The following is a 20,827-nucleotide window of genomic DNA, read 5'->3' as shown; positions in this document are numbered from 1 at the left end:
GCCCAGAGTTGTCTTTCTCTCTGCGATGCAGTGATGGGGAGGCTTATGGTGAGGGCGGGCTCTTTTCAGCTTCGCGATGACCCCGCCAAAATGAAGTTGGGCTGATACCCCCAAATTCAAGGAGTTGTACCCCAAAACTTAGTCCTGCCCTCTCCAGTGTTCCCCACCCGGCTCTCCGGGCCGAGGTCACGTCAGTCGGCGGAGCTTCCGCCTCCAGGACCCCGCATCCTGCCCCTCAGCGCGGCCGCCCCCTCTGGGACTTCCCGGCAGCCCGTCCCTCCGCCTGGCTCGCGGCCTTGCAAACCGAGTCCCTCCGGCCAGCGCGCCCCACCCAGAGCCAGACGTGTGCTGACCCCAGGTTCCCGTCCCGACCCCCATCCCCTTAATTGGGAAGCCCCGCCCCGTGCGCAGTGACGTCGGACGCCGCTGTCAGCCGGCGCTGGGGGGGGTCGGTGTGGGGTAGAATGGCCGCTGCCGCCGTCACCCGCGGGACCCCGGGAGGTAAGAGCCGGGGCCTCTCGCCCGCCTCTCCGCCCCCGCGCCAGGGGGCGCAGCTCCACCGCCCGGACTTGGCGCGCCACGCCGAGGACCACCGGCGCTCTCCCGGGTTTGCCTTCACTCCCCGCTTCCGTCCTCCTCCCCCGCGCCAGGGGGCGCCGCTCGGCGCAGGGCCCCACGGCGGACCTGCCGGGCCGGACCGTCCCGGGGACCCCCGCACCCCAGCACCTGCCCTGCCCCTTGCCCGCCACGCGCCCGCGGACTCTCTTCCGCAGCTTCTCCAGGACATCTCTCCGTGAGGGCGGGAGGCGGGACCCTCCCACCTCGGAGCGTCTCCGCTGACCACCGCCCCTCCTGGGGGGTCCGCCCCCGGGCCCGCTCCGCACCCTGGCGGCTGCCCATCCCGGACTGCGCACCTGCCGCCCTAGGGCGGAGTCCTTACCCCAATCCAGGGCTCACAGTCGTGCTCGGACGGGCTTCTTCCCCCTCTCCATTCCCAGACACCTGGAGGAGCCCGCGCTGAGAGCATCCTCCAGCTTCCATCTGTTCCCCCAGGAGGGTGGGGGCTCAGGCTGGAGCCAGAGTGGTAGATAGGGTAGGATAGGCCTGGAGGCCGAGGGAAGCAGAGGCTTTGGGGATAGAGGTACGGTGGGGTGGACAGGGCGGTCAGCCTCAGGGTGGAGGATGGGTTGACCTGGGGCTGGGTAGCTGGGTCCTGGGTGTCTAAACCAGGTTCTACTCAGGCCCAACCAATCTGGAGGAAAGGGTGGAGGTTAAGATCAGTTGTCAGATCTGCCCTTCCCCTTGGAAAAATCAAAGAGAAGGAACTCAGGGTGTGTCTTTTAAGGCCTAGCTCTCCACCTGGACTTAGAACTCCTGCCTTCCCCACAACATCCAGGCTCTCATTTGTCAAACCATCCTTCAAGGACCGGATGCTCTGAGTCCTAGCCCCAGGGTCTGACCCCTCCGCAGCTCCAGCCTGTTGAGAGCCAGGGCTGTAAACGCCGCACCCCCGCCGGCCTTCTCCCCTCCCCCACCCCGCCGGTCTCTTCCTGATTATTCTGTTCTGTTGTGTCTCCCACTCGTGTTGGTTCCTGGCACGATGTCTGGGTTCACCCTCTCCTCCATCACCTGGCTGTACTCTGACACCACAGTCCAGCCCCTTCCTCTGGCTTCCTCAGATATCACGACCCGGTTGTGTACCAGGTTTCCCACCTCATTCTCATCCTTGATAGTGTGGGGGCTTCTGCCATGACCTTGTTCTCTCCCTTCCCAGCACAGACTCCCCCTCCCCCCGGCCCCTCAGGCCGGGGGTGACCTTGCCCCCTGGAGTCCTCACCATGAATACCAAGGACACCACCGAGGTTGCTGGTGAGTTCACAGTCCAGGTTTCCAGGTTGGGCACAGCCTTTTATTTCCCCCAAGCGGTGGTGACCTTATAATTCTTGGATCCCCGCTCTCCTTGGCATCATTTCATTCACCACCACCACCCCACCCCGCACCCCAGTGCTCTGGATTCGGCCCTTTTCCCCTGGGCTCTCACTGGGATGTCTCATGCTAAGCCCTCCCTTCTCATCCCTTCTAGAGAACAGCCACCACCTGAAGATATTTCTCCCCAAGAAGCTGCTGGAGTGTCTTCCTCGCTGCCCGTTGCTGCCTCCAGAGCGGCTCCGGTGGAATACAAATGAGGTTTTCTAGGGAGCCGGGGGGATTGGGGCTCAGCAGGGCCTAGTAGGCTGGAGGAGTTCTCCTCTGCGGCTTTCAACACTCTCTAGGCTCTTTGGGCATCACAGGAGAGCTATAAAGACCTGCATCTCGTAGGAGCTCATTTCTCCTTGGCATATGCACCTGTGTATAAATGCTACCACTTAAAAGTATTTCCTACAGAGCACTGTGCTCAGCGCTTGTCCTGCGTTATCTCACACGGTCCTCCAGGGATGCCGTTATCCCTGAGGTATAGATGAGGAGGCCCAAGAAGCCAGGCTGAGACTTTGGGAAAGGGACCCCCACCTGAGTGCCTCTTCTCCTCCAGGAGATTGCATCCTACTTGATCACCTTTGAGAAGCATGACGAGTGGCTATCCTGTGCCCCCAAGACAAGGTGAGAAGGTTTCTGAAGACAGGAAGTAGCAGGGGTCCTGGGTTCTGTGCACAGAACTCAAGGCCAGTCCTTCCCTTCTCAGGCCTCAGAATGGCTCCATTATCCTCTACAACCGCAAGAAGGTGAAATACCGGAAGGATGGTTACCTCTGGAAGAAGCGGAAGGATGGGAAGACCACTCGAGAGGACCACATGAAGCTGAAGGTCCAGGGCATGGAGGTAAGCAAGGCCTCCAGCACACCTTGCCTTGGCCCCCGCTTTTCCCCGTGAGCTGGGTTCCAGCCCTGCCAGGGCTTGGTGACCTTCTCTGCCTACCACCCTCCCAGTCAGTCACTCTTCGCTTCTCACTCACTTTGGATCAGCTGGGTGGTTGCTCAGCCCACTCTCTGCTTTCTCTCCATGACCCAATTCTCCAGGACTTAGGCCACGCCTTCCCCTGGAGGCCACAGATGCCCAATCCCCTCACTTCTCTTGCGTTTCCCGTAGGGGTCTGACAGTACTTAGTACCTCAAAGCACAGGTTTCTCTTCTCTCAAATCATTGCTCCTCATCTCAGATGTGTTATTGCCCTGCCCTCTGATTTCTGGATAGTCCCATGTCTCAAATCTGGTACTTGTTGTTAAGGTCCTGGCCTCACTGTCCCTTCCTCTTCACCGCGGGGTAACTTGGGTGCTGGGTTTTGAAAGGTGTGGGGAATAGATGGGGGTGGGTAAGGGTTAAAGAGGAACTGGTGGCAAGATTGGGATTCCTGCAAAGGGACTGAACAGAGGAAGAGTTGGGGAGCAGACTAGCCCTCCCCCCACCCCAGCCTGTCTCCTGGCAGTGTCTCTATGGCTGCTACGTTCACTCTTCCATCGTCCCCACATTCCATCGGCGCTGCTACTGGCTGCTCCAGGTGAGGACGGGAAGGGCTCAGGGAGACAGAGTCTACCTGGCTCTTTGAGGGAGGTGGGGGTCTGCGGAATGAAGGGGAAGGATGACGAGGTTCTGAGTGTGGAAAGGAGACTGGGAAGAAGAGAAAGGGTTTGGGGATGGAGAGAGCCAGAACTTGGGAGGGTGAGGCTAGGGGTGCCTGGGCAGAAAGTGAGGATTAGGAGGCCAAGCCCCTGGACCTCAGGACCCCATAGCGCTCTGTGTGTACCCTTGTGCCCGCAGAACCCTGACATCGTGCTTGTGCACTACCTGAACGTCCCGGCCCTGGAGGACTGTGGAAAGGGCTGCAGCCCCATCTTTTGTTCCATCAGCAGCGACCGCCGAGAGTGGCTAAAGTGGTCCCGGGAGGAGCTCTTGGGACAGCTGAAGCCCATGTGTAAGGCAACAGGGCCAGGACAGAGCTCCAAGGGGAGAGTGGACCTAGGGGCCTCCCATGGCAGCCAAGTTTCTATACTCAGGAGCCTGTGGGGTGACCATGTCGCCCCAAGCCAGGAGGTTTCTTTCCTGGGTGGGTGGGTGGGTGGATACCAGGGTTCCTGGTGTGATCTAAGGTGTTCAACTATGGAGGGCAGCTGTGAGCTCCAGGTAGGAGCAGTCTGGGGGCCTCTGACCACTGTTCCTCTGGCTGGAAGTCTCAGAGCATCTCAGGTGCCTGGAGGAGCCATCAGAGTTCTCTGGGGCCTATTTTGTGGGGGGTCCCACAGCACTTCCCCCCCAACTCTCCTCCAGTTCATGGCATCAAGTGGAGCTGTGGAAACGGGACAGAGGAGTTCTCCGTAGAGCAGCTGGTGCAGCAGATCCTAGACACCCACCCGACCAAGCCTGCACCCCGAACCCATGCCTGTCTCTGTAGTGGGGGCCTTGGTGAGTGACCCTGACCTTGGAACCTTCCTCCCTCCTCGCTGGTCTGCCCTTACACGAGGGGGCTAGCTGTCTTGTTGGGATTTGCATGCTTATTTGCATGACTTTTGCATGTTCCAGAAAGATGGGTCAGACGAGCAGAGGCCTTCCTGTCTGCATACTGCCTAGTTCCTTTTACTTATTCCTGGCAGCCTGGGCTCTCTGTCTGCTTTCTTCCTTTAGCAGTTCCTGGCTGCCCCAGCACTACCGCTTACACACAGGCTTAGCCTTATTCTTAGTTGGCACCCCCTTGGTTCTGTTCTTTTGTCCTTTTTCTATGCTTTCACCTATTGCTCTCAGCTATTCCCCCAAGCCCTGGATCCTCCCCTGCAGTGTTCCTCCAAGGGGAGGGTGGGGGAGGAGAAATATTTCTGCTGCCTCCCAGTGGCCACAAGCAGTAGGACACTTCTGGTATGTAGTGACTTCTCAGGAAATACATGACAGCTTCCAGCAAAGGAGGGCTGGAGAGAGATGTGTCTTACCCCTTCTCTCCCCACCACCCCTTCCACTCCAGGTTCTGGGAGCCTCACCCACAAATGCAGCAGCACGAAACACCGTATCATCTCTCCCAAAGTGGAGCCCCGAGCTTTAACCCTGACCTCTGTCCCCCACCCCCATCCCCCTGAGCCACCTCCACTGATAGCCCCGCTTCCCCCAGAGCTCCCCAAGGCACATACCTCCCCATCTTCCTCTTCCTCTTCCTCCTCTTCCTCCGGCTTTGCGGAACCCCTAGAGATCAGACCGAGCCCTCCAACCTCCCGAGGGGGTTCTTCCAGAGGAGGCACCGCCATCCTCCTCCTGACAGGACTGGAGCAGCGAGCCGGGGGCTTGACGCCCACCAGGCACTTGGCTCCACAGGCGGATCCGAGGCCTCCCATGAGCGTGGCTGTGGTTGTGGGCTCTGAGCCCTCGGCCCCGCCAGCCCCTCCGAGCCCTGCCTTTGATCCTGATCGTTTTCTCAACAGCCCACAGAGGGGCCAGACATATGGAGGGGGCCAAGGGGTGAGCCCAGACTTCCCCGAGGCCGAGGCCGCCCATACCCCCTGTCCAGCGCTCGAGCCTGCTGCTGCCCTGGAGCCCCAGGTGGCTGCCCGGGGTCTCCCTCCACAGTCTGGAGCAGGCGGGAGAAGGGGAAACTGCTTCTTCATTCAGGATGATGACAGTGGAGAGGAGCTCAAGGCCCAGGGGGCTGCCCCACCCGTACCTTCACCCCCTCCTTCACCCCCACCCTCACCTGCCCCTTTGGAGCCATCGGGCAGAGTAGGAAGAGGGGAGGCCTTGTTTGGAGGAGCTGGGGGAGCCAGCGAGCTGGAGCCCTTCAGTCTCTCATCATTCCCGGACCTCATGGGCGAACTCATCAGTGACGAAGCTCCAAGCGGCCCCACCCCCGCCCCCCAGCTCTCTCCTGCTCTGAGCACCATCACAGACTTCTCCCCAGAGTGGTCCTACCCAGAGGTGAGTCTCAGACTTCTCTCCTTCCTCCTGCATCCCTTTCACCCTGTGGCCCGTGACCTAGTTTCCCTCAGCATCCATGGCTGCTTAGTTCTCTTCCCAGCCTCTATCTTTACATAGAACAGTTTTCACAGGCCTTCTTAACTACCTCTTTTTCCCTCCCTCCTCCTTCTACCTGTGACTTGTGGTTGTGTGAGTCCCTCAAGTGCCCCAGGGGACTTCATTCCTTTGGTGACTGGGTGGGGTGGGGAGGGCCTGGGACAGTTCAGCCTGAAGAAGAGAAAACCCAACTGAGATGTGATGGCAGACTTTGAGAAGCTGAAAGACTGTACTCAGCAGTGAAGTTCTGCTTTGCACTGCCCCAGAGATAGAAAGCAGGAACTTCTGTGGGGGTACCGGGGGGCCCCCAAGAAAAGACTTCCTCCCAGTGATAGCTATCTACAAATGGGATGGTAGCCTTGGGAGAGGCAATGAGTTCCCCGTTTCTAGCAGATTCAAGTAGAGGGCAGGAGTGTGGGGAGAAAGGACAGTGGGTGACTCTCACTCCACTCCATGTCCAGTCTCTCTACCCCAGACCCTGGGGTGTACAGAGAGCAATAGGTCCTCTCTCAGGGTCTGAATGAATGAAGGAGTGAGTAATTATACCCAGCAGAGAGAGCCTCAGTCACATGGCTCTCTGACTTCTGCCTGCAGGGTGGGGTCAAGGTGCTCATCACAGGACCTTGGACAGAGGCCGCTGAGCATTACTCCTGTGTCTTTGATCACATCGCCGTGCCAGCCTCACTCGTCCAGCCTGGTGTCTTACGCTGCTACTGTCCCGGTATGGGGACTGGGGGTGGTAGGAGAAGGGACTAAGACATGACTGTTGGGACTCCTAGGAAGCACTGGGAACAAATGTGTTGGGTTGTTCCTGAGAACATAACAACCTCATCCAGTCCTGGGGCTGAACCCGGTGGTTGGCCCCCCGCCACTGCCCTCCAGCAGGCAGATGAGTCTGAGTTGAGGTGTCAGAAGGTCTAGATTCTAATCCAAAAAATCTACTGCTGAGCTGATGAGTGATCTTGAGTAAGCCTACTCCTTTCATAGGACCTTGGCCTCCCCTTCTATAAGATCAGCCATTTGACCCAAGGGAACTCTCATGCCTCTCCAGGCCCTCTGACTCCAGTCCAGGGAGAGTCTCTTGGGAGAATGAGAAGGGAGAGATGTTGGTCTCCTCCAACCAGTTCTGAGACTGAGGGACATTGACTTCAAGAACTGTGCTGTCCAGTATGGTAGCCATGAGCCACGTGTGCCTATTGAAGTTAATAGTTAAGATTAAATGAAGTTTCAAATTCAGCTCTGCCATCACACTAACCACATTTTAGTGCTCAGTGACCACATGTGCTCGTGCCCTGCCAGGGGACAGTGCAGATGCAGGATGTCTCCAACACTGAGGAAAGTTCTTTTGGACAGCACTGGTCTGGATGTCATTGCCAAGATTCATCTCCGCCCTTTTGCCACCCCCTTTGCCTCTCACCTGACACTCAGCAGTGTTGCTGTGGGACCCCAAGGACCACTGGAGTGACATGTCGACAGCTCTGCTCTCTATCAGTGTGTCCTCCCCGAGTCTCAGCAGCCCTGTTCAGTGGTGGATGGCAGGAGAGGGGCTGAGACCAGAGACATTGGGAATTGGGAGTCTCAGCCTCTAATCTTGGGACCAGGGCCTGGTGGCTTTATCCTCAAGGCTATAGATATTGAGATCCTGGGACACCGCTCTCACTTGACCCTGTTGGTGAGCAGTTAATTCCTTTCCCCCATCTTAGTAACAGAGTTAAGGCCTCTGGACCTTGATCTTAAGAGATAAGAGATTTTACCATCATCAAATTGTTTATATGTATAGGTATCTCTACACATCCACCTCCATCTGGCTCAATCGATAAAAAATCTGCCTGTAATGCAGAAAACCCGGGTTCAATTCCTGGCTTGGGGAGATTCCCTGGAGAAGGAAATGGCAACCTACTCCAGTACTCTTGCCTGGAAAGTCCCACGGAAAGAGGAACCTGGAGGGCTTAGTCCATGGGGTCACAAGAGTCAGACAACTTGGTTGACTAAACCACCCATAGGTATCTCTTGACTCTGTTTCTATGCCTTGGTGCTGAACAACATCCTTAACTACAGGGTCTAGAACCCAAGGGGTCTCTGGCCCAGAGGAGCTATTAAGTTCTCAAATAAAGGGGTTCCCTCCCCACTTAGAGCCAAGGCCACTGGAGCTAGGGGCCTCTGGGGCCACAACAGGGCAGGTGGGGGAGGTGGATGTGGAAGGACCACCTGTGGCTCTGGTGAAGGAGCCCAGGAAAGAGAGCCATCTCGCTGATCCTGGCCCTCCCCAGCCCATGAAGTTGGGCTGGTGTCTCTGCAGGTGGCAGGGCGTGAGGGGCCCCTTTCTGCATCTGTGCTCTTTGAGTATCGAGCCCGCCGATTCCTGTCACTGCCTAGTACTCAGCTTGACTGGCTGTCACTGGACGGTAAGTTCCTAACCTTCTGACACCACCGCCTTTGAGCATGACATGTTCCTAGGCCCATCTGGACTCGGGTGGCCACTGCCTTGCCCCCACTGTACCGCTCTTCCCAACTCCTGCTTCCTTGCTCATTTCTGAAGGAGCAGCAGATTTCCTTCACCTCTTCTTCCCTGTAAACCTTGGAGGCTGCTTTGTCCCAGCGCTTGTCCTGTCCATAGGAAGGGATCAAGGCCATGAGTGGGGCCGTGACAGTGCAGAGCAACAAACATGGGATACACATGAGTGTATGTGTGCCTGCTGCTGCTGCTGCTGCTAAGTCGCTTCAGTCGTGTCCGACTCTGTGCGACCCCATAGACGGCAGCCCACCAGGCTCCCCCGTCCCTGGGATTCTCTAGGCAAGAGTACTGGAGTGGGGTCCCATTGCCTTCTCCGGTATATGTGCCTACACAATATATTTAAACTTTCCTATGGTTTTTCCCTCTAGTTATAAAGACAGGCATTAATTATAGAAAATTTTGAAGTTACAGAAAAGCACAAAGTAGAAAATGAAAATTCCTTGTAACGATGCTCAATAACATACACCATTTTTAATATATCTTCTTATACCAACACAGAGATGCACATACATACATGTATGTGTACCTGTGTGTGTGTTTGTTTAAATCCAGAGCTGTCTGTCCCCTTTACTGGTTGTCCCTCCTGTGGCTTTCAGAATTGTCTCTGCATCTGCTTTCTTGAGGTTTGCATGTCTCCGTTTCCTCCTGTTTAACCTGTGCTTTACCATCTCTCCTGTGTGTCTCCTGACTCTCTCATCTCTCCATTCCTCCTTGGATTTTTGTCTTCACTTCCCCACTTCCTTTCCTATTCCTTGTTCGTTCTACATCCCCAGCTCTCCTGTACCCTTTTTCTCTCCTCTCCTTCCTCTTGTTTGTCTTCCCCTCTCTGTTCTCATACCTTAAGTCTCTGCTCAGAGCTCTTTACCCTCCTCCCCATCATCCCCTCTCTACCTTCTTGCCCGTCTGTCCTGGCATCTCAAAACATCCCCAGCCTCCACCTGTTTGTTTTCCCATGGCTCTGACCCCCTTCTTCCTCCCCTCTTCATCCTTGTGTGATCTCAGGAGGGGACAGATATAGCTTGGGATGTGTGCGTGTGCATTTGTGCATGGGGTGGGGGAGGAGGAGGAGAAATGGACTTGGCCATTCATCTCTGTCACCTCCCCTCCCCGCCATCCTCTTTGTGGACAGCTGCGGGGGGCCAGGAGGAGGGGGTGGTGCTTTTCAAATCAGTCTCTGAGTTCTTTGGGGCAGTGATTAACAGAGAGGAGGGACCCTGAAGTCCTTCAGCCCCAGCATGGGGGACAAAGGTAGTGTCTACGGCAAGAAGGAACAAAATAAGCCACCTGGGAGGAGGCTGGGAGTATGCGCATGTACATGCATGTATGTGTGAGAGATCTGGGGTGGGTGTGTGTGGGGGTGTGTGTGTGTGTGTGAGAGAGAGAGAGATCTGGGGCAACTGGCGCTGGACACCCAGCGGGGAGTCTTACAGTCTCTGTGTCTTTGAAGGACACAGTCTTGGTTCTGCATTCAGGTCCTAGGTGGACACGTGGTATGAAGAGCCCTAGACTGAGGACTGGTCCTGGGGGGGCTCTATTCAGAAGGTGGAGGCAGGGAGGGTAAAGGGCCATTGTATGGAGAAGAGGAAAGGATATGCTTGTGTCTTCATCACTCAGACCCTGCGACAGGATCTGGCTTTGTTGCCCAGGGCATCCCCTGGACCCTGCCCACTGAGCCCCCTATGCCCACTCCTCTTCCCCCCAGACAACCAGTTTCGGATGTCCATCCTGGAGCGACTGGAGCAGATGGAGAAGCGGATGGCAGAGATCGCAGCAGCTGGGCAGGCCCCTTGCCAGGCTCCTGACACCCCTCCAATTCAGGTACCTCCATGAGGGCACTCTACAGTGGGAAGCAGGGGGGGAGGGTCTTCCTGTAGAAATCAGCTCTAGTGTGTGACTCCCCTCGCTGTCCAGGCCCCAGCCAATCCCCTTCCCTTCTCTGTGACATCACCCTGCTCCCACCCCCACCCTGTGGCAGGAGTGGCTATTCTGGGCACCCTCTTGGCATGACAAGCTTCAGACTATTTCTGGTCTGAAGGAGGGTGGAGGTGAGGGTGGGGGGCGGATCCAAGAAGTCGGGGCTCAGCACTCTGAGGGTTCCAGGTCTCTGAGGAAAGAAGACTGGAGAGGGCTCTAGGTTCTGAGGGGGAGAAGCCATCTGTGGATATGGCACTGATCTGAGCCAAAGTGAAAGCACCACATGGGCATGCAGGCATGAGGTCTGGCTGCTGGAGAAAGCTGCCGGAGGGGCAGGGAGGACTGACCAGCCATCAGAGGTCAGGGTGGTGGGAGCCTAGAATGGGAATTGTAGGGAGGGGGCAGAACTGGAAGCTGAGAGGACAGGGATGGGGTGGCTAAGGCCATCCCAGGCTGGGGATGCTCAGGTCTCTGCCTGAGGGTGTGTGCACCACAGGATGAAGGCCAGGGGCCTGGGTTCGAGGCCCGGGTGGTGGTCCTGGTAGAGAACATGATCCCACGCTCCACCTGGAGGGGTCCTGAGCATCTGGCCCATGGAAGCCCTTTCCGGGGCATGAGCCTTCTGCACCTGGCTGCTGCCCAGGGCTATGCCCGCCTCATCGAGACCCTGAGCCAGTGGCGGTGAGCTGGGGCTGGTGGGAGTTGAGGTGGGGGGTGTCAAGGACTGAGGAGGAACTGGAGGCCTGCCATGGGAGTTGGGGTCACTGTGGGAAGGAAGCGGGGCTGGAACAGGGTTTGCACTTGGGGGAGTTTTAATGTCCTCTGACTTACAATGCTGACTTCTTGACCTCCTTATAATCATTAATCTCTTTGATTACTCATCCTGCTGATAGTGCCTGCCAGCCCCTTCGATTCGGAAGTTCCTACTGGGCCCCCTTTATCCCTAACGGCTCTGCTGTCCCTTTCCCAAATCCTCCAGGAGTGTGGAGACAGGAAGCTTGGACTTGGAGCAAGAGGTTGACCCACTCAATGTGGACCACTTCTCTTGCACCCCTCTGGTGAGAATGCTGGTTCCTAGCGCACGTGAACAATGGGAAACGGGAGCAGTTCTTCAAAGAGATCGTTTGGGGGATGCAGGGAAGGAGTAAGGATAGGCCCATGCCTTACCTCTACCTCCGCCCTCTTCTCCTCAGATGTGGGCTTGTGCCCTGGGTCACCTGGAGGCTGCTGTGCTCCTCTTCCGTTGGAACAGACAGGCGCTGAGCATTCCTGACTCTCTGGGCCGCCTGCCCCTATCCGTGGCTCATTCCCGGGGTCATGTGCGCCTCGCCCGCTGCCTGGAGGAACTGCAAAGACAGGAAGCTTCTGCTGAGCCCCCGCCTGCCCTGTCGCCACCCTCCTCCAGCCCCGACACTGGTGAGGGTTTAAGGAGAATGTGGGTGGAAGCGCAGGCCAGGGGAAAGCTAGAGGGTGGGAGACGAGCGAGGTTGTAGGGATGGGGAGGTAAGAGCAGCAAGGCCAGGGAGATGGAGAGTGAGGGGACAAGTGGCGCCTTATGCTCACACCCCCTTCCCTCCCCTTGCAGGCCTGAGCAGTGTCTCCTCACCTTCAGAGCTCTCGGATGGCACTTTCTCCGTCACATCGGCCTATTCTAGCGCCCCAGATGGGAGTCCTCCCCCTGCTCCTCTGCCAGCCTCTGAGATGACTATGGAGATGGTCCCAGGCCAGCTCTCCTCCAGTGTCCCAGAGGCCCCCCTATTCCTCATGGACTATGAAGCCACCAACCCCAGAGGGCCCCTACCCTCGCCGCCGCCTCTCCCACCAGCCCTGGATGGTGGGGCTGCTCCAGAGGAAGCCGATAGTCCACCAGCTGTGGATGTGATCCCGGTACTGCTTAGGTGGAGGGCTCCAAGCAGAGGGGGGTGCACAGCTGGGGTGACGCCAGCCACCACATGAAACAAGCAGAGCCGGGTGGCAGTTTGGGAAGAAGGGGTCATTTACCCCCATTTGGGGACAGGCAAGGTAATCCTCTGTGTAAGCTTCTGTCAGGGCTTGGGATTCAGAAGTCATGAGGCCTCAGAAGTTAGAATTCTGGAGAATATCTTCAATTAGAGCTGGGTGGTAGGGGTTACCTGTTGTTCCATAAAGGGACAAGAGCGATGGCAGGAAGCGGGGAAGGAGGAGCAGAGAGGTCAGAGAGGTCGGCAAGATGGAAGCGGAAGTGTCTGGCACTAACCAGGGGGTAGGGGGAGGCTTGCACATGCTAAGAGCTAAGAATCTTGTAGAGTGAATGAACCCATGAGAGTGGAGAGTGGCTCTTCACGTGCAGCAGCCTGCTTCTCTGTTAGGGCCTGGGACATACCTGCTTTAGAGAGACTAAGGGATTAACCAGGGAGCACTAAAGTGCAACAGATTTAGAGAACGCCACACAGTAGGCGTCTTTATGTGAGACCAGCAGAAAGTGCTGCAGGGCTGGAGTTATTCAATAAGGTGTCATGTGATTGGCAAGCGCTCAGCTGATTCTTGGCAAGCTCAAGGAGGGGGTGGCAGACATGGCCAAGTCTGTGGGAGCTGGCATGGGGCAGGCTGGGGGGCACAGTGGGCTGTCTGAATCCCCATGTGCTGTACGTCCTTCCTAGCCTATGTTTTCCACAACGTCTCAACACAGGGCTGTATTGAGTGGGACCCCAAGGAGTGTAAGTGAACCTGGAACACTGGCCAAGAAAGACAGGGTTAATGGGGGCAGCCATCTATGAGGCCTCATCGTCTGGTGCTGATAGGAGAAAGATAGGAAGTGAACTTATGCTATGGCCTTGGCAGAACAAGAACAGCTGGGGGGCCCCTCAAGGTTCACCCAGCTTCTCCTTCATCCAGGTGGACATGATCTCACTGGCCAAGCAGATTATTGAAGCCACACCAGAGCGGATTAAACGAGAGGACTTCGTTGGGCTGTCTGAGGCCGGAGCCACAATACGGGAGAGGACAGGAGCGGTGGGGCTCAGTGAGACCATGTCCTGGCTGGCCAGCTACCTGGAGAACGTGGACCATTTCCCCAGCTCGGCCCCTCCGAGGTGACCAGCTTAGGATAAAGCTTCCAGATTCCTTCAAAGGAACATGGGAGGGAGTGAGGGAAGAAGCTGCACTATGGCCAGAGCCTTTGAGGAAGGGATTGGTACTGGCTGGCGAGCTCTGAAGTCACTCTCCAGACCCTGTTACTGGGGCTCTGCCTTCAGAGCAGCGCCCAGGTGGGAGAAGAGGGACTTCAGATGTCCAGGACACCCTTTATCCCTGTGCCCTACAGTGAGCTGCCATTTGAGCGGGGTCGCCTGGCTGTCCCTCCAGCACCTTCCTGGGCAGAGTTTCTCTCTGCATCTGCCAGTGGCAAGATGGAGAGTGACTTTGCCCTGCTGACCCTCTCGGATCATGAGCAGCGGGAACTGTACGAGGCAGCCCGAGTCATCCAGACAGCCTTCCGAAAATACAAGGTCGGGCGCTTGGGGGCTTCAGGGGATGACTGAGACAATCTTGAGTGGGGAGGTGATGGGTTCCCAGGACTTTGGGGGAGACAGCAATCATCCAGACAGATCAGGGGTAGGGAGAAGGGTCAAGGGATCCCAGGCACGTTGGAGGAGCAGGTCAGGTGTTAGGTGGGCAATTCCTAACTGATCGAGGTGCTGAGACTTCCTTCCTGCCACTTAGGGCCGGCGGCTGAAGGAACAGCAGGAGGTAGCAGCCGCTGTGATCCAGCGCTGTTACCGGAAGTACAAACAGGTGAGGCTGTCCTCTCTTGAAAGCATACCCACCAACCCACACACGCACCCACTCACCCCATCCCAGAGTATCCAGAATGCTGCAGGAGCCCTAACTCCCCTTTTCTCTCCACAAGCTGACCTGGATTGCACTTAAGGTATTAGGCATGAGACCTGGGTGTGAGGCTGTCTGTGATGATTCAGCCTTTCCTTCCGTGAGCGTGTGGATTAGAGAAAGGGACTTGCATCGACTGAACTTGAAACGGGGTGGGGGGTGACCCTTAGGGGTCTGGGTCTCTGTCCCTCCATGTCAGCCCCTGCCCCTCCTCCCCACCCCTGCAGTTTGCACTCTATAAGAAGATGACCCAGGCGGCCATCCTGATCCAGAGCAAGTTCCGAAGCTACTACGAACAGAAACGGTTTCAGCAGAGCCGCCGAGCGGCAGTCCTCATCCAGCAGCGCTACCGCTCCTACCGCCGCCGGCCCCCAGGGACCCTGCCTGCCCGCAACAAGTACGGCCCCAACCCTCCAGCCCTCAGTGCACACCCACTGTGTCCACGGCCACTGCCCATGGACTCCCAACTCATCATCCTGCTCCTCCCCCGCCCTTGCCCTGCCAAGGTTCCTAAGGGGCGGGGGGCAGGTGATTCCCGAGTGTCCTGTGCGGTCTCATCTCTTCTTCCTTCCACCAGAGGCTCCTTTCTCACCAAGAAGCAGGACCAGGCAGCCCGGAAGATCATGCGATTCCTGCGGCGCTGCCGACACAGGTGTTGCCCTTTCCCTAACTGGGGAGGACTGGGCCCCGCCGCTGCCTCCTCATCCCACCGCCCTGATCGGCCGGTCTCCTGACTCCTTTGTCTCTCCGCAGGATGAGGGAACTGAAGCAGAACCAGGAGCTGGAAGGGCTTCCCCAACCCGGGCTGGCCACCTGACCTCTCCACTGCCTTTCTCATCACCCTGGGGGCCGCTTCTTGCAGTCTTAACAGGGAGAGGGCTCTCTGGGGGAGGGGGAGCCCCCTGTCGGCAGCTTTCCCGTCACTTCTGTGCTAGCCCGTCCTGGGTCTCCACCCCCCCACCCCTCCGAAGTGCTGAACTCCCTCTCCCACCCCTGCCTCCTTCTCTTCCCTCCGGGTCGCGCCCCCTTCTCTTAGTCCCCGGCTCCAGAAGACCCATGCCCCACATACCTGCATCTTCAGCTGTGACCTCCGGAGCCCTGCCTGCCCCTTCTCCACAGCTCCCTCCCTGCCTGTGCCCACCTCGGCCCCTTCCTGACTTGCCTTATTTATTTGTTCGACGCGTCTCTGAATGTATCCGCCTCGGTCCCACCTCTGCCTTCGCTACGCGCGCGCCCCTCGTGTTTCAGGGCTGACCGTGCCCCGACCCCGACTCCGCATGTTTGCGTCTGTTTCCTCCCTTTCTGGCCCTGTCTTTCCCCGTCAACCGACCGACTCCGGCCACCAATCTCGGGGCCAAAGGGGGGGATGTATATAGAAACGCGCTGCGGAGTCCTGCCCCGTCCCCGAGGGGAGGGGCCTTGTACATAATGTAACATACAGAGTATAGTGAAGAATCTATTTAAGGCGCCGCAGGGAGGGCTGCACGGCCGGGCTTGTGGTTCCTGGCGCGGCGGGAGCCTCCTGCCGGCTCCACGAGCACTTTCTACTTGTGCATGGGCTTGGTTTCTACGAATTGCCATTAAACATCGCTGCACCAGCCAGCCTCCGGCCTCTGTCTGCGGGCGGCGGGGAGGGGAGGGGAGGGGCGGGGCCCCGGCCGGCGGAAGGCTGCGTGCGCGCCAAGCCGGGATCTGAGCCGCGCCGGGGCGGGGCGGGTGTGTGGTTTTCCGCCTCCGACGTGTTTCCGGCCTTAAAGGCATTTTGCCCTTCCCTTTAAGACGCACCGCCCCCTCTCAGTCACTCCCAAGATGGCGGACCTACTGGGCTCCATCCTGAGCTCCATGGAGAAGCCACCCAGCCTCGGTGATCAGGAGACTCGGCGCAAGGCCCGAGGTGAGGATCCCAAATTCATAGCCGGCTTTCTTCGCCCGGTTCTCCGGATCGCAATCCTCCCTCTTTGGATGACCCCGCCTTCTCAACCTTGAAAGACCCCTCACCGGCCCCTTCAGAGACCCTCCGAGTCCCTAAAAGGGCTGCTGACCCGCCCGCTGTTCTTAGCGGACGATGATTGGCTCCCTGAAGCTCAGCACCAGCCCCCTGCCTCTTCCTGCCCTGGCCTTCCGCAGTCCTTGTTTTCAATTCGCCCGTGGGCCCGCCTGTCCGCCGGTGGCGTGGTCTGATTGGTAGGCTGCCCTGAACCCCACCCAACCCCTTCCCGCCTTCGGATCGGAGGGCGGTAAGATCGACCGCTCGGCCCCGCCCGCCCTGCCGGCGCGCCGGTCCGTGCACCTCGTCCCCTTCCGATTGGATCCAGGATACGTCCATCCACAACCCTTTCTCCCCTATTGGCCTCCTCAACTTAAAGGGCTACCGATTAAGTTTTGTTCGACCTTCCTCGAGCCCACCCCACCCTCAGCACCTCTAATTGGCTGCTGGAGCCGTTCAGTGCCCTTATGCTCCGCCTACTTGATTTAACCCGATCCCTTCTGCCGCGCTCCAACATTTCTCTCATATGTACCCTGAAATTCCTGAGTTCCCTGGGCGGGTCGTGAATGTTGATTGGAGGAATGAGAAGGCCCCTACCCGGTCCGATTGGCCATAGTCTCCCAGCCTGTGTTCGAGTAACTTCTCTGCTGGCGGTTCAAGTTGGACTGCCAGTGTAGGGCGCGGCCCGCTGGGCGGTGCAAGCCTCTCCAGCTCTCTCCGCAGCGTGTGAATGAATCTGACAGAACGAGTGCCTTTGCGGGAGGACACCGGCTCCCCACCTGTTCGAGGGAGGCCAGGACAGGGGTGGGTGCCTTCAAAGTGCTCAAGTGCTGCTTAATGTCAAACTAACATCCATATTTACTGAATGGTTGCTAAGGGCCAGGGGCACACTCAAAGGAGCCGACAGTCCGGAGCATTGATGAAATGATCACACAGGAGTTAAAAATCAACTTTATAAATGCTCTGAAAGAAAAATAATTGTCAGGAGTGTAACTACTTAGGGCTTCTAACCTAGCCTGCAATGAGCTGAGATCTGAAGAATAGATAATTCAGTTAGTGAGAGGGCAACACAGTGCTCCAGGCAGATATTTGAAAGCTATAAGGAAGGAGTGAGCATAATGGGACCTGGGAACTGAGTTACTTCAAGCTCACCGCGACTGACTAGGTGGTTCACCAGCGGCCGTTGACAGACTAGGAAGCTGAAGTTCAGAGTTTAGTCACTTGCCTGTGGTTACACAGTTACTTAGTGGCGGCCTTTCAAACCCAGGTGTGACTTTTAAGCCCATGTCTTAAGTCACCTCCTCAGCTGCAGAGAGAAGACTCTCAAGACAGAACAGTCAGTGACCAAGATGGGGTCTGAGCCCATGAGGTTGAAGAGAAGAGCGCACCTGAGCTGTCAAGCCCTGGAGCCACGGAGAGTAACTGGATAGGAAAGGAACAGGGTCCCTGGCTTCTAGGAGCTCATAGTGGGGTAGGGAAGACAAAAGTTATAGTCTGTTAGTTCTCAGCATGTGCTGTAGTGGATGTCTGAACCAAATGTGCTTGGGCCCCAGAGGAACAAGTAATTCTTCACCATCTGACTCATGGTGGATCTCAAAGTTTGCAAGGGGAAGAAGAGCATTTTAAGCAGCAGGAACGACATGTGCAAAGACATGAAGTGATTAGGAAAATGCGAATAGGTTCAGTGCAGCAGAAGGGGTTCTGATCCTGTGGAAAAAGTAGGCCTTAAGATTGTCAGCAATTTGAAACGGCAGAAGAGAGAAGAGGGGACAGTAAGACCCAAAGGTAGCGAGTTCTCTTTACAGCTCAGACCCCTGCACTCCCAGAGGAGAAGAATGTTAGACTGGCCATTTCAGCTTCATCTTGGCTGTAGAAATAAGAAGTGGGGGTATTACAAAATATAGGAAGTTAAATAATTTCCTCTATCCTGTGTAGACAATGAGATGATAAACTCTTTGAGGCCAGGACTGGGTCTGTTCCCATTACCTCCCCAAGCCTTAGAGTTCTTGGTATGTCGTAAGCAATAAATAAAAATGTTTGCTAGTTGGTTTCCCCAGTGGGAAACAGGGTTGAGCATGATTCTCATTGCTGTTTCTCCCACTAAACTGTGAGCTCCTAAAGGGCAAAGCTGTGTCTTCATCCTCTTTGTACTTCAGGGCCTAGCAACGTATCAGGGATAGAGTAAATATCAATAAATGCTTGGCAAATAACAGTAATCCTCCCTTCCTACCCTGACACCTCCCAGTGGACACGAGACCCCTCCCAAAGCCTTACACCCTCTCACCACCCATACTTCCACGCCTGGCCTCATGCTGCCATTTCTTGCCCCCAGAGCAGGCAGCCCGCCTGAAGAAACTACAGGAGCAAGAGAAACAACAGAAAGTAGAATTTCGTAAAAGGGTAAGAACAACTGGAGAGATCAAAGGCAGCATCAGAAAGGACTAACAATAAGTTAGAATCGGAAGGTTGAGGACTTAGTTTGTGTGGAAACTGTCTTGAGAAGCCCAGAAGTCAGTGGCACGGAGGTGGGAAAGGTGTGGGAGGCGCAAGCCTGTTGGCCCTGCTGGGGAGAGGGGTAGTGGGGTGGAGCCATCATCTCATATCTTCTTCCCTTTTCCCTCTACCAAGATGGAGAAAGAGGTGTCAGATTTCATCCAAGACAGTGGGCAGATCAAGAAAAAGTTTCAGCCGATGAATAAGATAGAGAGGAGCATACTGTGAGTGTCTCTGGGCTGCGGCGACAGGAAGTGGGTGGTCAAGGAGGCACGAAGGGTGAAAGGTTCAGAGGGGAGAACCTCCTAGAGGAGGGCACTGGCCCGCCTCATGGCTTCACAACCTCTTTCCCTTTGGCTCCCCCTCCCCAGACACGATGTGGTGGAAGTGGCTGGCCTGACATCCTTCTCCTTCGGGGAAGATGATGAGTGTCGCTATGTCATGATCTTCAAAAAGGTAAAAGGCCCGAGTTGAGTTCCCCGCGCTCTCCTTTTCAGCCTGTACCCCGCCCCAGGGGAGAGGATTGAAGTAAACTATGTATGTGGAACCTTGACCCCATCACTTCTTTCCCAGGAGTTTGCACCCTCAGATGAAGAGCTGGACTCCTACCGGCGTGGCGAGGAGTGGGACCCCCAGAAGGCTGAGGAGAAACGGAGGCTGAAGGTGAGTTATGCCTGGAAGTCCCTGGGACCCTGCCACCACCATCTGGGAGGGGCTGAGGTCAGGCCTTGAGCTCCGGCGACCCCCTCTGCACCCTCAGGAGCTGGCCCAGCGACAGGAGGAGGAAGCGGCCCAGCAGGGACCCGTGGTGGTGAGCCCAGCCAGCGATTACAAAGACAAATACAGCCACCTTATTGGCAAGGGGGCAGCCAAGGATGCAGCTCACATGCTACAGGCCAACAAGACCTACGGCTGTGGTGAGGCCACAGTGGGGGCTGGGAGGGGGCAGGGAAGAGAGCACAGGTTGGGGGGAGGGAGAGGGGAGGCCAAGGCACAGGACTCCTAGGTCCTCCCACCCTCCCGTCTGCCCCTAGTGCCCGTGGCCAACAAGAGGGACACACGCTCCATTGAAGAGGCCATGAATGAGATCCGGGCCAAGAAGCGTCTGCGGCAGAGCGGGGAAGAGTTGCCATCTACCTCCTAGGCATCCCAGCTCCTGGGGCAGGGCAGGGGGCAGGGAGGGACGAGGCTGCTGCTATTAGAACCCATCCTGGAGCCCCACCTTCTAACAGCTGTCACTCAGGCACAGTGTTTGTCACTGTTCGAGCTCAGATATGTATGTGGTGTGTGTGTGTGTGTGTGTGTGTTAGTATGTGAAAGTGTGAATGCTCAGGTGGGTATTTAATCTGTATTATTCTGTTCGTCCTGGAATTTTCTTCCCCATGGGGCTGGGATTACTTTACATTTAATAAATACCATTTGACCCAATGTCTTGGTTTGTTAGCAGAGAGAAAGGTAGGCTCTGTAAAGGAGGTGAAATAATTATAGGTTGAATAATATAAACTTGCTTTTGTGGGCCAAAGATGGCCAAATATTGGCACTTTTGCAGAAATTCCTAAGGGATGGTATTTTTTAAGAGCACAGTCACTACGGCCAAGTGGTCTACCTCTGGATCCTGGCTCTGCCACTTCCTGTCACCTTGGTAAAGTATTTTGCCTGTTTGTGACTGTTTCCTCACCAGTAAAATGGGGATAATAATGGTAACTACCTGATAGGACTGTTTCAAAGATTGCATATTGATAATAGTTTCCCATCCTTGAGGCTCCATGGAAATGTAGCTGCTTTGGTTCCCATGACCATCCTCACCAAGTACCTCAATTTCATAAGGACAAGCACTCAGACCTCAGCACTGCAGTACCCTCCGCAGACCCCGTAAATTTCCATTTCTGGGCAGATCTGATCCAGCTTCCCCCTCATGGTGATGTCAGACCTTGGTCCTCCACCCCTCTGGAGCTGGTTCAACGTTCTGTCAGTTCCTCTTCAGCTTCATTTCACATAATGCACAGGCTTTCCCCTGCCTCCTTCCATAATATGAGTGTAATGGTTCTACATCCAGCCCAACTTCCTCTCTGAC

General features: G+C 56.5%; 2 protein-coding genes across 8 annotated transcripts; both read left to right on the top strand.

Annotated features, from left to right (window-relative positions):
- Positions 1-422: 422 nt before the first annotated feature.
- On the top strand, positions 423-15,871 carry CAMTA2 (calmodulin binding transcription activator 2). Of its 7 annotated transcripts, none has more exons than XM_040243638.1 (23): positions 423-501; positions 1,775-1,869; positions 2,084-2,187; positions 2,531-2,598; positions 2,681-2,816; positions 3,420-3,491; positions 3,752-3,905; positions 4,259-4,393; positions 4,944-5,884; positions 6,575-6,701; positions 8,251-8,385; positions 10,198-10,313; positions 10,906-11,090; positions 11,389-11,467; positions 11,603-11,825; positions 11,995-12,296; positions 13,284-13,480; positions 13,711-13,894; positions 14,109-14,180; positions 14,296-14,316; positions 14,501-14,670; positions 14,851-14,925; positions 15,027-15,707. In XM_040243638.1, the coding sequence occupies exons 2-23, from the start codon at positions 1,839-1,841 to the stop codon at positions 15,088-15,090; spliced, it is 3,591 nt and encodes a 1,196-aa protein (XP_040099572.1). In that variant the 5' UTR covers positions 423-501; positions 1,775-1,838; the 3' UTR covers positions 15,091-15,707. The 7 variants fall into 7 exon arrangements, with proteins under 7 accessions (XP_040099572.1, XP_040099575.1, XP_040099570.1 ...); XM_040243636.1 differs by having other exon boundaries at positions 435-501; positions 3,405-3,491; positions 15,027-15,871; XM_040243640.1 differs by having other exon boundaries at positions 435-501; positions 3,405-3,491; positions 12,022-12,296; positions 15,027-15,704.
- Positions 15,092-20,181, top strand: SPAG7 (sperm associated antigen 7). Its single transcript, XM_040243650.1, has 7 exons — positions 15,092-16,167; positions 18,593-18,660; positions 18,889-18,977; positions 19,125-19,209; positions 19,327-19,416; positions 19,514-19,670; positions 19,788-20,181. Exons 1-7 carry the CDS (start codon positions 16,083-16,085, stop codon positions 19,895-19,897), a joined length of 684 nt encoding a protein of 227 aa, XP_040099584.1. The 5' UTR covers positions 15,092-16,082; the 3' UTR covers positions 19,898-20,181.
- The last annotated feature ends 646 nt before the right edge of the window (positions 20,182-20,827 follow it).

The sequence above is a fragment of the Oryx dammah genome, unplaced genomic scaffold (genome assembly GCF_014754425.2).
Source record: "Oryx dammah isolate SB20612 unplaced genomic scaffold, SCBI_Odam_1.1 HiC_scaffold_8, whole genome shotgun sequence".
In the NCBI taxonomy this organism is placed as follows: domain Eukaryota; kingdom Metazoa; phylum Chordata; class Mammalia; order Artiodactyla; family Bovidae; genus Oryx; species Oryx dammah.
Note: the sequence above shows the minus strand (reverse complement) of the source record. Positions and strands in the feature narration are given on the sequence as shown.